This window comes from Lactuca virosa, chromosome 7, assembly GCF_052849685.1.
Source record: "Lactuca virosa cultivar CGN04683 chromosome 7, Lactuca_virosa_CGN04683_v6, whole genome shotgun sequence".
Classification (NCBI taxonomy): Eukaryota; Viridiplantae; Streptophyta; class Magnoliopsida; order Asterales; family Asteraceae; genus Lactuca; species Lactuca virosa.
In genome coordinates, this window is record NC_136432.1 from 76,242,287 (window position 1) to 76,259,008 (window position 16,722).

The 16,722-nt window shown below is 34.1% G+C and overlaps 1 protein-coding gene across 1 annotated transcript; it reads left to right on the top strand.

Annotated features, from left to right (window-relative positions):
• Nucleotides 1-2,642: 2,642 nt before the first annotated feature.
• Nucleotides 2,643-5,899, top strand: LOC145126075 (uncharacterized). Its single transcript, XM_079061484.1, has 7 exons — nucleotides 2,643-2,868; nucleotides 2,944-3,076; nucleotides 3,234-3,337; nucleotides 3,433-3,604; nucleotides 3,695-3,835; nucleotides 3,905-4,091; nucleotides 4,193-5,899. Exons 1-7 carry the CDS (start codon nucleotides 2,837-2,839, stop codon nucleotides 5,740-5,742), a joined length of 2,319 nt encoding a protein of 772 aa, XP_078917610.1. The 5' UTR covers nucleotides 2,643-2,836; the 3' UTR covers nucleotides 5,743-5,899.
• The last annotated feature ends 10,823 nt before the right edge of the window (nucleotides 5,900-16,722 follow it).

Below are 16,722 nucleotides of genomic sequence, written 5' to 3' on the forward strand. Positions count from 1 at the left end.
CGAGTCAGGGAGGGCCGAGATGGAACGAAGAAACTTGGAGAGTGTGTGAGACCTCTTGAGAGCATGTATGATCATGTCATTTATGCGTTTATTTTCAGAATGGTGACCACGCGACATGGAGCAGGAGGTTCCGGATCAGGATCAGGATCAGGCTCGGGTGTAGGATCCGAGCAGGTTGATGACGGGCTACACGAGTTCATCACATCTGAGATCACGAGAGGCATCCTTGAGTCGACCCCGGTCATTTTCGGGTCGATCAAGGAGGGGATTGTTGAGCTGATGGAGGATCTCCTCCGGGCATTCAGGAGTGATATGACATCTAGCCAGACGGGTACGCGTACACTGTCCTTCAAGGACTTCCGAGGGAGCGGTGCGCCGGATTATCACGGGGTGAAGGACCCCATTGCTGCCAGGAGATGGATCGCAGACATTGAGTCTGCGCAGTTGACGAGCTTCTGACTGGAAGGGTCGAAGGTCCGCTTTGCTGCGGGATGTTTGAGGGATAGAGCTAGAGACTGGTGGGAGTTGGTTGGTGACTCATTGGGAGCCCCAGCCGTCGAGGCTATGACTTGGCCAGAATGGCTTGACATGGGTAGGTCAGCACCCCAGAATGGCTTGACATGGGTAGGACGGGCGCCCCAGAATGGCCCGTCAATATATATATATATATATATATATATATATATATATATATATATATATATATATATATATATATATATATATATATATATATATATATATATATATATATATATATGCTATGTTGTTGTGTGGTATGTGGTATGATGGGGGAACTCACTAAGCTTTGTGCTTACCGTTTTAGTTTTGGTTTCAGGTACCTCTTTGTCTAAGGGGAAGGAGCCGGCGGTGTAGCAGCGTATCACACACACACATGATTTCCGCATGGAGTTTTCTGGGATTGTACTCTTATTTATTTTACTTGACAATATGATTTTCAGACACATTGTTATATTTCTGTTTGCAAATGATATGGCATGGGAAATGTTTTGGTAAACTATGTTGTGGATTACTTAATTAAAAATGAAAAATGTGGGCTTGAAATTGGGTAGTTACATTAATAGCCTAATTATGCTTAAGTTGTAATGACCAACATTAAGTCACTAATAAAATTAAGCACTTTGATTTTAAAATTAACTTAATTTTATTTTATAATTAATTTAATATTTCTTTTTTGTATTTTAATATTAATATTAATTTGATTTTATAATTAATTTAATTTGATTTTATAATAAATTTAATTTGATTCTAAATGTAACTTAATTTGATTTTCTAATTAATTTAATATTTTCTTTTTTGTTATTAGTTTAATTTTTTAAACTATTTTTTTTTATTTTAATATTAGTATTAACTTGATTTAAAAACTAATTGAATTTGACTTTACAATTAATTTATTATTTTTTTATTGATTTTTTTAAAATTAATTTAATTGTATTCTATTATTAAATTAAAATTACTAGAAGTACGTTGCTACTAATAACCTAATTAAGCTAAAGTTGTAATGACAAACATTAAGTCACTAACAAAATTAAGCACTTTGAAACCATATACTATACATTACTAGAAGTAAGTTGCTATTAATAATCTAATCAACTCAATTCCGAAATTGCCCACATTGAATTGGGGAAGGTGGCGGTCTTGTGGCAGCAGGAGCAGCTAGCTAGGGAATGTCGCCGGTTTCCACCCTCGTCCTTGTCGTGAAGTGAGAAAGAAACATAAAGGAGAAAGAAACGAGAGAAAAGGCTAGGGACAGAAAGAAGGACACAGAAAAAGGAAGCTGTAGGGGGGTTATCTGCAACGGACTTTAGCGGCGACAGGCAATAGCGGCGACGCCAAGGTATTAGCAGCGACATTAGGGCAATAGCGGCGACACCTTGGAAGGAAAAGTCAACACGTTTTCGCGTTCCTCTACGACCGTTCGATTGAAAACAAATCGGATAGATGAGGTTCATTTGACGCGGATCGCAGTTAGTTGGCATTAGCGGCGACGCAGGGCAATAGCGGCGACATGTAACGCGTCAATTACATGTCGCCGCTATTGCCCTGCGTCGCCGCTAAAGACGTCGTCGCTAATGCCAATATTTCTTGTAGTGGTTCTGTGGTTTACCTCTTTTATATTTAAGAAATATTTGTCGATGTTCCATGATTTAGCTCATTTATAACCCTTACAGTGAGTTGAAGTGACTGTTCACATTACATAGTTTATCATTTTCTTTTATTATCTATCTGAGCTGATATCATTAAATTAAAAATATTTAAAATATGAAACAATAGGTTCTTCATAAAAATATGTTATAGTCCATATAAATTTTTAATAATAATATAATACGGTAATAAATTTTGAATACTATACATATTAGTGAAAAAAGTATACTGCTCTTTACTATAATTTATCATTTTTTAATTAAAATTTTGATTTGTATTTAACTTACAATTCAAGTAGAATTTATACACGTCTATACATTTAAGTCAAAATTTGCCGTTTTGGTGGGAATATTTAATAATATTCTGGATGTGCATTGGCGTCACACCTAACACGTTATTGGGCCAAAGGCGTTGAAGTTTTAGTATTTTGACTTTCTTTTCTTGTTTTTTTCTGTGCAAATGGCTTCACCAAAATTCGGTCAACTTGTATTCGATCCTTCAAATCACCAACTTCCAATTGAAGTCAATATTTAGGATTCTTCAAAATTCCCGAATTTTTCCCTCAATTGAATTTTGCATTCATTGATACGTTCAACTACCTACGAATTGCAACAATTAAACCTCAGGGTTGAACTATAATCAATTCAACAGTGAAAGCTTGCTTCTTACAATGCTTAACAAGAGATTCAAGATAGCTAAATGGTAAGCTTACAGTTTCAGTTTATGAATATTTCTCGATGTTTGTAATTGTCTGAGGGTTGACTTTGATTGATGCAGCAAGACGTCGTTAAAATTAGCGACTTCGCGAATTAAGCTGTTGAAGAACAAGAAATTAATACAGATTAATCAAATGAAGAGGGAGTTAGCTCAATTACTGGAGTCAGGACAGGATCGAACTGCTAGAATTCGAGTAAGTATTCTGATTTACGATGAATGGAATTCAAAAGCTCTGTTTCATACAAAATCGTATTCCAGATTCGATTTTGATTGACGTGATTATCATATAATGTCTGAATATGCGATTCATTTGTTTGTATATAAATACTGATGTTTAGGAATTGTATTAGGTTGAACATGTAATCAGGGAAGAGAAGATGATTGCAGCTTATGAATTGATCGAGATATATTGTGAACTCATTGTAGCACGTTTGCCTATCATTGAATCACAAAAGTAAGCTACCTTACAAACTTGTAAATCCTGTTATTTTCACTTGAAATGTAGTAGAAATTGCAAATTAAACAATCTTTTGGTGAAATTTGTGATAGAACTTGCCCTATTGATCTGAAGGAAGCAATCACAAGTGTGATATTTGCAGCTCCTAGATGTTCAGACATACCAGAACTTGTTGATGCTCGAAAAAACTTTACAGCAAAATATGGAAAAGAGTTTGCTTCTGCAGCTCTTGAGTTGCGTCCTGATAGTGGTGTAAACCGCATGGTATGTTATTTTTAAAAAATAATAGTTCCAAATTTCTCAATAAAAGAACAAAATGTTCGTTTTCTTATAGTATTATTTCCAATTTTTCAGATGGTTGAGAAGTTATCTGCTGTTGCACCTGATATTCAGACAAAACTGAAAGTGTTAAGTGCTGTAGCAAAAGAACACAATGTTGATTGGGATTCAACTTTATTTGAAGAGGCAGAATCTAAACCTAAAGATGACTTATTGGTGAGTTGAAATTTTGCTTTTTGAATTATCTTTTACAACTCTTTGATGAAACTTGAATCTTTTCTCTAGAATGGATCTGTGAACTTTGAGAATGTGAGCATGATGAATGTTGATTCTCCAAAGATGCAAACTTCAAATATCCAAAATGTGCAGAGTCATGTAGAAAAAATGAATGTAACTGATGATTTCACTCAGCAGAATAGAAGATACACACTAGGTTCTCAGAATATTACCTCAAATGATACAAAACCTTCAGGTATACATATTCATTATAACAATAAGTTAGTTTTTTATAACATGATAATGTTATTGGGTTCATGGATTAAATGCTATTATTTCACTTTTTTTTTTAATTAGGAATGGCATCTGAGATGATGAACAAGAGGCATTCGTTCCATTCCAACACCAACAATGCTTCATCAGGTAGAGAGAACAACTGGAACATGGAATTCAAAGATGCCACGTCAGCAGCACATGCAGCTGCTGAGTCAGCAGAACGTGCCAGCATGGCGGCTAGAGCAGCTGCAGAACTCTCGAGCAAGGGCAAGATTGGAAGTCCAAAAGTTTCAACTGCTTCAGAAGCTCTTAATCAACATCAATTCAAAGATTCATATAATAACTCATTCAATAACAGAAACTCAAAGATACAGAAGAATCCACAAACAGATCAAAGTGAACATGATATGTCACCAAAATCTACAATCAGAAAGCAAACGAGTCATGAACATGATGTTGTTGTTTCTCATCAACAAAAAGTTAGTCAAACAACTGTTGTTGATCAAGGAAACCTTTCTAGAGATGATGAAACAGATTCCGATGATGATGAAAACCCTAAATTCGATACAGGATTTGAGTATAATGAAGGAGATGCCAAATCATTTTTCCCATCTCCAGATAGAGAAGAATCTATTCCTCCACTACAAAATACACACATTTCGAGCCCTAAACAAAAAACACAAAAAGTTAATTCTAGGAAAACACGAATTGAGTTGAATGATTTGGTTGAAAAGGATTCTAGGGTTTCACTCAGACACAAGCAGAAGAACAAGGATACAGAAATAGAACCACAAATTGTTGAAAAAAATAGCGAGTTTTTAAACCAAGGTGATGATTTGGATACTGGGAAAGAGTTAAAGTTTGGGACATTGACAGGTGGACTTCGGAACAGTGGTGGTCTTAAGTACATACCTCACACGAAGGGCGGAATCACTGATTCCTCTCCTTTGTCGAAACCGAGTTCTTTCAATTCAAAAGCAAGCGGATACAAAAACAAAAAACAGAGTGTTTCTATGTCAAGTTCAGAATCGGAATCGGAATCAGATGATCAGAGTGAAAAATTCGTTAAAAGTAGTCCAGTAAACGATTCCTCCTCTTCTTCATTCAAAAAGTTTGTTGGCCAGACGTCTAAACCGAGTTCTTTCAATTCAAGAGCAAGTGGAATTGAAAAGAAAGAACCGAGTGTTTCTATGTCAAGTTCGGAATCGGAATCAGATGATCAAAGTGACAAAAAAGTTAGAAATAGATCGCGATTCACACCCCCGGATGTGTTCTTTAACGATGGCGGAATTACTGATTCCGATGAAGAAGTTGTATTGGTTACAAAACCGACTTCCACAGGGCTGTCTCGTAGGACAAAGGGTTATATTGAGCCTGAGGGTAAAACTGTAATTTCCAGGCCTAGTATGCATCCTTCTACGAATGAATCTCCTACTAAAAAAATTTCTGAACATCCTCTTAAGAAGATTGTGGAATCAGGAAAATCGGAATCACCAAAAGCATCGAATGTGAGCTCCCAAACTTCACTTGAAGGAAATGATGTCAAGAAACCAAGTCATGTTCATCCAAATCTTCCTGATTATGATTCTTTAGCTGCTCGTATTCAGTCTCTACAAGCAAATCATCGATGAATATACTTACAGTTTCATATACACATGATTGGGTGATTATTTTTTTTTATTTTTTTATTTTATATATTTTGAGGTATTACAGTTTCATATACACATGTATAAACGCTTTGTTATTTATTTTAAGATACACACGTGATCTATTCAATTTGTTGGTTTATTTTTCGAATAGGAGATGATTATTTTTTAAGATGCATAGTAAGTTTGAAATAAGAAAGATTGTGATAAAACTTCATTTGATGTTCCTATGAACACAGGAACATGCAGATGTTTGATTCGCTTCTTTATTTTTTTTAATGTATAGTAAATCGTTTATTGATTCTTCATATTCATGATATTAAACTACGATGTTCTTGTATCAGTGGTGTTTTGTAAATTTTAATTCAGAACTTAACTAATTGTCTTTTTTTTTTTTTTTGGTTTATAGATTTGATGAAAATGGTAGGGATTAGTTTGTGAATTTGAATTTGACAACTCAAGCTTGTTAGTGTTAAAGTTATTTTTTATGAATGTCACCGGCTCCTAAAAGTGTTAAAGTTATTTTTTATGAATGTCACCGGCTCCTAAAAGCCTTACACTACAAGAAACATGAGCATTGGTGGCAACAAGCGTCGCCGCTAAAAGTCAGGCATGTCGCCGCTAATAATATATACGGCTTATACTAATCCAAACATCCGGTCCAAAAGACACATCCAAACATAGTGCAATATATCCAAAATACTAATCTAAAATACTAACCCAAACAAAGCATTTCATAAATCCTAAAAAAGTAGTTACTCGTCCTCATCACTCCCTCATTTCCTTCGTTTTCATTTTATGGCGGCAACGATCGAAACCAATCTTCCAGTGCCGCACTATAGGCCGAGTCTTTTAGCATTGTTTGTAGCATTTCCAACTACAAAGAAAACAAAATATATTACCAACATATCATAATATCATTGTACTTTCCAAAAGTTACCAAACTACAAATACCAACATATCAAACTATAACCAAACTGCATCCTACACAATACTGCATATACATTATAGCATTGTACTCTTTTTTTTTTTTCATTTTTCCATTATAGCATTGTACTATACTAAACTAACAATTATCAACATATCATTATAGCATTCTACTTTCCAAATACACTTAAACATACATCATACATAATATTGCGTATACATTATAACATTTTACTTTTTTCTTTTTTTTAATTTTCCATTATAGCATTGTACTTTCCAAAAATTACCAAACTACAAAATACCAACATATCAAACTATAACCAAACTATTGTTGGGTTTTAGTATACTACAACATCCTATGGTGCACATACAACCCTAAATACCTTGGATCTATGTTTTCTCTATTATACATACAAATGGTTTCCAAGGCATTAAACCTATAACTAGCATGCATTTGACATAAACCATATAATATATTAGTTAGGGAAACATACATTTATGTGGCTTGAAGTCTTGATGTATTTGGCCTTAAGAGCTTAGCACCAATAGTATGAAATGCCTCAAATGGAATCACAACACACCTAGGACAAAGGTGGCTCTTGAGAGAGAATTCCATGCACCAAAACACCTCCATATTTCTCTAAGAAAAGAAGTGGTGATTTTGGCTATGGAGTAACCTATTTATATGTAGGATTCCAAGGGTCATGGGTATAACCCATAATCCATACCCATGGGTTTTATGATCCATGGTTCATGTGGCCCAACTCTTTATGTATCCATACGTAAACTTGGTCCAACATGGATCATAAGCCCAACACATATAAATATAACTAATTATCATAATTAGTCCACATAGATTTAATTAGTCTCTTTTGATCACTAAATTAATTCCAAATTAATTCTTGATCGATACTAATTAAAACATATGATTTCATATTAATATATTATAACTTATAATATATTAATAAACCATAAATAACCTTATCTCAAAAGTCCATCCTAACAAATTGTCCTGATGATATGCAACCCAAATGGACCATGCTACTCTCGGATCAAGTACATACCAATAATAGTTATGGGCTTAGACATCTAATCCAACAGTCTCCCACTTGGATAAGTCTAAAACTATTATTGCAAGTACGACTTCATAACCCGACTAGCAATTGTAGCTCTTAAAGCCGTTGTCGAACTCTGAACAAATCAATGACGCTTCCATTAGATAAGGGATCATATATTCCTCCATTCTAGATATCATATGGACTGAGACATGGATTATAATCATTCTCTCTATCCATTTGTTGTTTCCCGATTTTCGATTTATGATGACTGACTGATTGAACAAATCAAATCAGTCCTGGCTTGGCCAAGCACTCACATGTGTCATCGCTAAATCATCGAGGGGCCCACAGATATCGCTTTTATCCCGAAGGTAAAAGGAATGGATAAACTTTGACTCATATGGCTTGTTCTACTACTTGTTGAATCATACACAAAGGCACGTTTTATAACATCGAGTTACCAAATGCGTTTTCGTGCAATCAATGTATAACCAACTCATAGTAACAACTCATATCTCTAGGTTTGAAGAATATAAGATATTATCGTCTCATGATCACTCGTGATAAAATCCATGAAGTGATTCAAATGAGCGTGGGTTGAATCCAATACTCAGAACTTATGAGCACTCATGAGTGTTGTAGCACCACTTTGTCCACCAACTTGGACCTCTACAAACCAACCCATGACAGTCTTGATTCATATCTACTTCCAATATATGACCGACTGTGGATGGTTTGAATAACTTAATCATTCAGGAAGAGCGACTTAGTTATTCTGGAAGTCAAAACATGCAAAGTGAAACACAAGAATAAATGAATCAAATATGGTATCAAACCCTATGAATATAAATAAACACTTTTATTTATCACCATACTGATTACTCATTATTCATTGTTTCGGTTTTATCAACGTTATACTTGAATTAAAAACACTAGTTGTCCCATGCTCCAAGCATGTACACTATGTTTTTCTTAAACAATAGCTTTGCCATACACCAAGTATGCACTCTATGTTTGTCTATGATCCTTACTTTGTGAAATAAACCAATTGAACATAATTTCAATGATTCTAATTTCACACTCCCAAATCCTTATCGAAAAATGTGAGAATTTCAAATTCCTATCATTTATCGAAATCTATTTAGATTTTAAACTTATATGTACTAACCCTCCTGTAATGAATATGTACAAAGTCACAAAGACTTGTCAACAGTCATTATAAGGTATTCCAATGGAGATCAACTCCATGGAAACTAAGTCTCATATTCAAAGTACATTGCTTTGGACATGCTTCTTGCATTAAGTTTTCTAATCTTACACAGATAACTTCCACCTATGGAGACAACTCCATATTCTCATTTTGACTATCACTTCTGAATAAGAGATGCCTCTTTTCAGAATATGTCAATATAGTCCTTCCAAAATTAGCACTATACTTCCAACTGTCTCTGAGCAACCAATCTTTGGTAAACCTCAGATTGTCCTCGACAATTGCTTAATCATTTTAGTCATATCCAATTCTAGACCTTTTCCCTTCTTAATGCCTCTGGGCATTTGGAAAAATTTAGAAATGACAAATATTATAGCACATGCAATCGATCCTGTACCCAAAACAAATGATACACGATTCATGATGTCTCACATAAAGACATGATTCTAGACAAGTCTTTTGCTACAATATTTTTATTTGCCATGTTTTCAAAATTTGACTATGAAGAGGGATGCCGTAATCATAATCGAATTTTGAGAACGCAATATATAGAATTTCCTTAAGTTGAACCAATCCAACATGAAATTCATATATATATTCTTGACTAAAGATGATTAAGGTCTCAATCTAAGCCTTTAGAACTGAAATGAAGTATATCCTCTCCCTTAATTATAGCAAAACAACTTTTTCAATCCCTGCAGCCTCACGAATTGAAACTTTTATTTTCTATAATTAACATTGCTAACTTGCAATACTTATCATAATTATCATGCTCCCACTAACATGATGATTATCAACATAACACTTATGCTCCCACTAGCTTTGACATGTATTCAGAAATTAGTGGACTTCTAGAAATCAATACTTTATTGACTTTCTTACCAAAGTTCAAATTTCTGATACTAGATTGCTTTGATAAGACTTTATCAAAATCATACACCTTATTGTAGATAGCCCACTGGTGTGTCTAAACAATTTAAGAACTATGAAAAGGGATGCCGTAATCATAGTCTTAATTGGTTAGACCTTTGCTATTTCTCATAAGTCCATGTTAGTGTACTCTACTAATGACTTTGAGAATGCAAAGATTACTATCTACTTAAAAAACTACTTAGTGAAAGTGTTTCCTCACCATCATTTTCATGAATCGGAGAGAAACCTTATGACACTTAGATTTTTATGGTGTATGAGTTCCTACCCATATGAATTTGTCAAAACCATAATCACAAGACAAGGTTAGTGACAAATCCAAACTCATATGGATTGAACTTGTGCAATCTTAAGTTCTTGCCACCTGGCAGCACAAGGGCCTGTCATAGCTTCCAAGTAGTTGTGCAACCAATTGAGAACTCTCAGAACTACTATGCAAAGTCAACTTGAATAGGCACAGAAATGTCAACACGATAGGTTATACACCTCAAGTCGTGTGCTAGTGAAGAATTCCAGGTTTTATTCTTGATTAGGTCTTGAAACTTTCAAGAGCTTTAGGACTCCCACTGTCCTCTTGACATATAAGAATCACTTGCCAAATATACAAGAGATAGTGCAGATTCTTTAGCAAGACAAACACTTCACACACTTGGTCTAAGTTGGTCTCTGTTTTATCCAAAACATCACAACTTACCAATTTCAAATGTACAAGAGTAGATAACCTTTTACTCTTCCATTTGACTAGTGTTAATAAACCTTCTTTAAGATATGTCACTCAAGTTACAATCTTGGAGTATGACTCTAAGAATTGTTTTGGAACGAAGTATGACTCATCTTTTTGATTTAACCATTTCAACAATTCATGACTCCTCTTCTTAGTCATAAAAATGCACTAAGATGACCTTAGAGGATCAATTGTGATATGGTATCTTAATCATTAAGATGATCATAAACATGATACTAAAGTACTCTCCCATCTTTTCAGATTTGAGAAACTTTTATCTTTCTGCCAAATTTGATTCTTCTCATTCGTTCTGCCATACATTGAAGTTTTTTTCAATGTTTCAGAATTATACTTAAACTTGTAAGTATAACCATATTTACTAAAATTTAGTAAATCATGACGAATAGTTTTAACGAGCTTTGTGGTGGACTTGACCAGTGCACAAGAATGTGTACTCGATCCCTTTAGTCCTTAACTTGACTCACACATCCATGTGAACAAGTCTTAATTTTCCAATGCTTGAAAGTTCTCATTCATCATACTATTCAACTTGCATGATTCCAAGTTTCTATCCAACTGAAGCCTTGGGAATGAGAATCTTTCCTTATTTGGTAAATTATGACACTACCACAAACGAAAGAATCAAGTCCATTTTTTTTCAAATATTGCTATCAATGGAATCATATAAACAACCATTTTTCACAAATGCCACTTGTAAGGATATTTAAAATAAATATAAAATTAAAAACTTTTATTTTATTTCAAAACTTTGCAGAAAAAACTTATCCTTATAGTGCAAATGCATACGGAAAAACTTGTTGTTATCTATTCATAAGCAATATATCATAACTCCTAAGTAACAGCTTCAAAATTCTGATGCGATCGAAATTCACCTACGCGATCAGAATCAGCATATACTTCCTTTAAGCTTTCTCTCTATTCTTTGATTCTTAAAACATCAACATGTGACCCAGTCACATCATGTAATGAGGATCTTAGAATAGAAACTTAACAGAGTTAGATAATGGGCTCTACCTGAAGTAGAGTCAGACTTATTGACTTTAACATCCTTAGGTAAACTTGGCAGCTTTGCAATCAACGCCCCTTCCTTTGGCAAAATAAACATATGGACCCTTTGGTAATGGGACTATCTCAGACTTAGCCTTTCTCCTTACCATTTGGTCAACCGGGTTGACCATGGCCAATCCCTTTCCATTGGGAAGAGAATGCTTTTTCTGGATTTCCAGTGTCACCATTGTCACTGTCCATAAAGTTTTTGGGAAGTTGATCTTCTAATCAAATTTGCTTTACTATCGTTCCAAATCATTGCTGATTCAGCAGCACCAAGCAAATAGATATGATCATTAAGGTTCATGTCATAGTCTGTTTCATAGTAGTCCCAAAGGAACTCACTATGTGACTTAGAAAGTGATTGAACATCCAACTTTCTCAAGACTTTGACACCCAACTCTCCCAGCTTGGCAATATGTGACTTCATTTCTAAGATGTGATCACACATAGACCTTGCTTGCCATTAGGGCTTGAGTGACCTTGAACTTGTGGGTTAGGGAGAATAATTGGAGGAGGTGGAGGAAGTAAAGTTCCAAGAGATTTGGGAAGATCATAGATGTCTGAACTAGACATCTTTTGGGAGATATTCAAGATAGTTGATCTAAAGTCCTTAATATAACACCCAATATGAAATATTAAGGCTAGGATCCAACAACCTATTTATAAATGGAAGAGGGATGCCGTAATCCGAGTTATGAAATAGTTGAAGGTAGGTAAATGACGATTTACCAATTTCCACCATGAAAAACGAAATAATGTAATTAGGTTTTTAATTGGATTTGAAACTCCTAGATATTTTGAGATTCATTGAACTTTTCAATGGCATGTTTCAATCTCGAGTGTGCCCTTCAGGTTTTGTGACTGGGATGCCGAGGATCACAAAACAAGGTGTGAAGTAACCATGCAAATATACTTGGTACCCTTAATATTCACCCCTCAATCGATGTGCCGGTTAACCACACGAGCTCCACCGATACTACGATAAATATTAAGTTACCCTTTGCCTACTTTGTTAAATCCAGGTTAGTGTGCCGGTTAACCACACACGCTCCACTAACGGTTTAAACAAAGTGAAAAGTGTAATTTTATGGATTAGCACCTTATTCACATTTTCCTAAGTAACTAAGATTGGGAATTTATAAGTGTTTAGTTACTTAGTATTTATCATTAATACTTTTAATGAAGGGAGAATTATAGTCCTTGTCCTACCCGTTCGGCTAACGACCCTCCACCAGTCAAGGAAGCGGTGGGTGAGAGTGGACACCCATTAAACTGCCATTTTATAGGCAGTAACCTTATACCCCCCTTATAGACCGGCTTCGTGAATGAGGCCTACTAATGGTAAGACGACTTTATCTTATACATATCTATATAATTAAAATTATAATAATAGTATAAGGGTTGAATTTTAAACTTTTAAAATTCTAAGGTCTAGTTTGGAATTAAAGTATACATGGGGGGTAACTTTACAAATTCCAAAACTTGAGGACAAGTTTTGAAACCTTTCAAAACTCTTGGATTTTTCATAACTTATGAGTTTAATTAAGGTTTAATGAAAAAAAAAATTCAAGTTCCATAACTTGAGGACAAGTTATGGAAGACATTAAATCATTTAATGATGACATTAAAAATAGTGACTCTTCTATTTTCATAACCTATGAGACTTAATGATACTTTAAAAAGAAAAACTCTTCACTTTCCATAACTTGAGGACAAGTTATGGAGTTCATAAAAACCATTAAGATCAAATATTCCAATTAACACAATAATCAAATAATTTTTCTATGATCTAGATTAAACTCATAAGTAAAGATAATTCACATCAACAATTTTCAAGAAATTAGATAATCATATAAACTAATACAAATCTTGAAACTTTGACAATTATCCTTTGAAGACTCTTGGAATTCATAACCTAAAGAGTTAATAAATGAGACATTTCACATCCATAACTTATGGAAGTTTCAAAACTCTTAAGATCATAACTTTAAAAAAAACTTTTGAGTTCCAAAATTTTATGACAAAATTTGTAACTCCTTAAAACCATTTAGATCAAACTTTTAAAACAAATAAAATAATCATATCATTCTATCTTTTAATAAATTGACCTAATTCAACTCTTGTAGTAAAGTGACTCAAATTTTATAAATAATTAGTTTTTCATAAAATCAAGTAATTATCATAAAATTAGACAAACTTCATGTTTTTTTTTCTTTTTTTTTTCCTTCAACTTGAAAAAAAAATACATTTGTATCAAATATAATAGAAAACAACCCATGGCTCTGATACCACTGTTGGGTTTTAGTATACTACAACATCCTATGGTGCACATACAACCCTAAATACCTTGGATCTATGTTTTCTCTATTATACATACAAATGGTTTCCAAGGCATTAAACCTATAACTAGCATGCATTTGACATAAACCATATAATATATTAGTTAGGGAAACATACCTTTATGTGGCTTGAAGTCTTGATGTATTTGGCCTTAAGAGCTTAGCACCAATAGTATGAAATGCCTCAAATGGAATCACAACACACCTAGGACAAAGGTGGCTCTTGAGAGAGAATTCCATGCACCAAAACACCTCCATATTTCTCTAAGAAAAGAAGTGGTGATTTTGGCTATGGAGTAGCCTATTTATATGTAGGATTCCAAGGGTCATGGGTATAACCCATAATCCATACCCATGGGTTTTATGATCCATGGTTCATGTGGCCCAACTCTTTATGTATCTATACATAAACTTGGTCCAACATGGATCATAAGCCCAACACATATAAATATAACTAATTATCATAATTAGTACCCATAGATTTAATTAGTCTCTTTTGATCACTAAATTAATTCCAAATTAATTCTTGATCGATACTAATTAAAACATATGATTTCATATTAATATATTATAACTTATAATATATTGATAAACCATAAATAACCTTCTCTCAAAAGTCCATCCTAACAAATTGTCCTGATGATATGCAACCCAAATGGACCATGCTACTCTCGGATCAAGTACATACGAATAATAGTTATGGGCTTAGACATCTAATCCAACAACTACATCATACACAATATTGCATGTACATTATAACATTGTACTTTTTTTTTCATTTTTCCACTATAGCATTGTACTATACTAAATGAACAATTACCAAACTACAAAATACCTATATATTAAATTATAACCAAACTACATCCTACACAATTTTGCTTGTACATTATAGCATTGTACTTTTTTTTTCATTCTTCCATTATAGCATTGTACTATACTAAACTAACAATTACCAACATATAAACATAGCATTCTACTTTACAAATTAAAGTCATGATGATTATGGCATCCTACTTTTTTTGTTTTTCCATTATAGCATTGTACTTTTCAAATGCACTTAAACTAACAATTACCTGTGATTGTGGTGGTGGTTGTGTCAGTGGTTGTTCCTGATCGTACATAGACACAACCATAGAAGGTTTACGCCTGATGCCTCTTATATGGCCACGTCGAGAACCCAATATTCTTTTGAAACAATTTTTTATATCCTCTAGTGTTAGACCGCTTGCTTCAGAAGAAGCTTGAGTTTGTTGATTGATCTCTTGGATTAAAGCATTCTGTATATATCGACCTCGCCTTATTTCTGACTTAGTTTTTCATATACCTTTCAAACGAATACATCCATCTCATACATACCGGGCCTTAGGAAATCGCTTCATTAGGTAAATGCAAAACTAAATGAATCATAATGTCAAAAGAGGCTGAAGGATAAATCAACTCTAACTTGCACAAGATTCTAATAATGTCTTCTTTTGCTTTCCTCATATCCTCCACCTTTAGTGTTCTGGAGCAAATTTGCTTGAAAAAAATACAAGGATCTACAATTGGTGTAGAAGTTTCTTTGTCAAATAATGCTCTAACACCAATCGATATCAAACGTTACATAAGAATGTGATAGTCATGAGATTTCAGCCCAATAATGTGATATCATTATCTACCACTTTCTTACTAATTTAGATCCAAACCCATATGCCAGTTTAACATCTCTTATAAATTGACAAAAGATTTTGTGGTCAGGTTTCTTGAAAGAGTATATTGCAGGTGGTCTAGCGAACTTGTTACCACCTTCTTTGCAACCGTTGATTACGCCAAATATTTAGATTTCTCAAGTCATCTCGTGCATTTGATGTATATTTACTCTTATCATTCATCAGAGAATTACCCAAAACAATCCCAACCATATTTTTCTCGACATGCATCACATCTATGTTGTGCTTCAGCTGTAGAGAAGACCAATACTCAATTTCGAAAAATATGCTACATTTCAACCAGTTCAAATCGAATCCTTTTCGACCTATCATTTCCTTGAAAATATTAGGATGTTTACCCGGTTTGGGAAGTAGTAGACGACCTAGTTGCAAATAGTTCATACGATATCTAGAATGGAGGAATATATGATCCCTTACCTAAAGGACGCGCTTCTGATAAGATCAGAGTTGGCAGTGGCTTTTGAAAGCTACGATTGTTGATCAGGTTCTGAAGTCGTACTTGCAAATAGTTATTAGACTTATCCAAGTGGGAGATTGTTGGATTAGGTGTCTAAGCCCATAACTATTTTGGTATGTACTTGACCCGATTGTGAGCATGGTCCTTTTGGGTTGCCTTCACCATAGCAACTGATAGGATGAATTATGGAGAAAGAGAATTAATTATGATTTATTAATATATTACATGAACAATATATTAAAGGAGAAATCATATTGTTTAATTAATGTTGATCAAGAATTAATTAGAATTAATTTTGTGGTCAAAAGAGATTAATTAAACTTAGGGGACTGATACTGTAATTATAAGATAATTACAACTGGGCTGATGGATCACCTTGGAATATAGGTTGGACGAATTCTATGGGAAGCCCATAAGGAAATCGTCCAAGGGATATTCTAGAAGGAGTCCGTGGGCTGCTTAAGGCTTAAGCAGTCATATTAGGGTTTCCAGCTAAAAACCCTAGCAGCCACAAGTATAAATAGACCCCTAACATAAGGA

Coding starts and splice junctions, on each gene's coding strand:
- LOC145126075 (XM_079061484.1), top strand. CDS start 2,837: ATGCTTAACAAGAGATTCAAGATAGCTAAATG. Junction 2,869..2,943: donor AGATTCAAGATAGCTAAATG/GTAAGCTTACAG, acceptor TGATTGATGCAG/CAAGACGTCGTTAAAATTAG. Junction 3,077..3,233: donor ATCGAACTGCTAGAATTCGA/GTAAGTATTCTG, acceptor GAATTGTATTAG/GTTGAACATGTAATCAGGGA.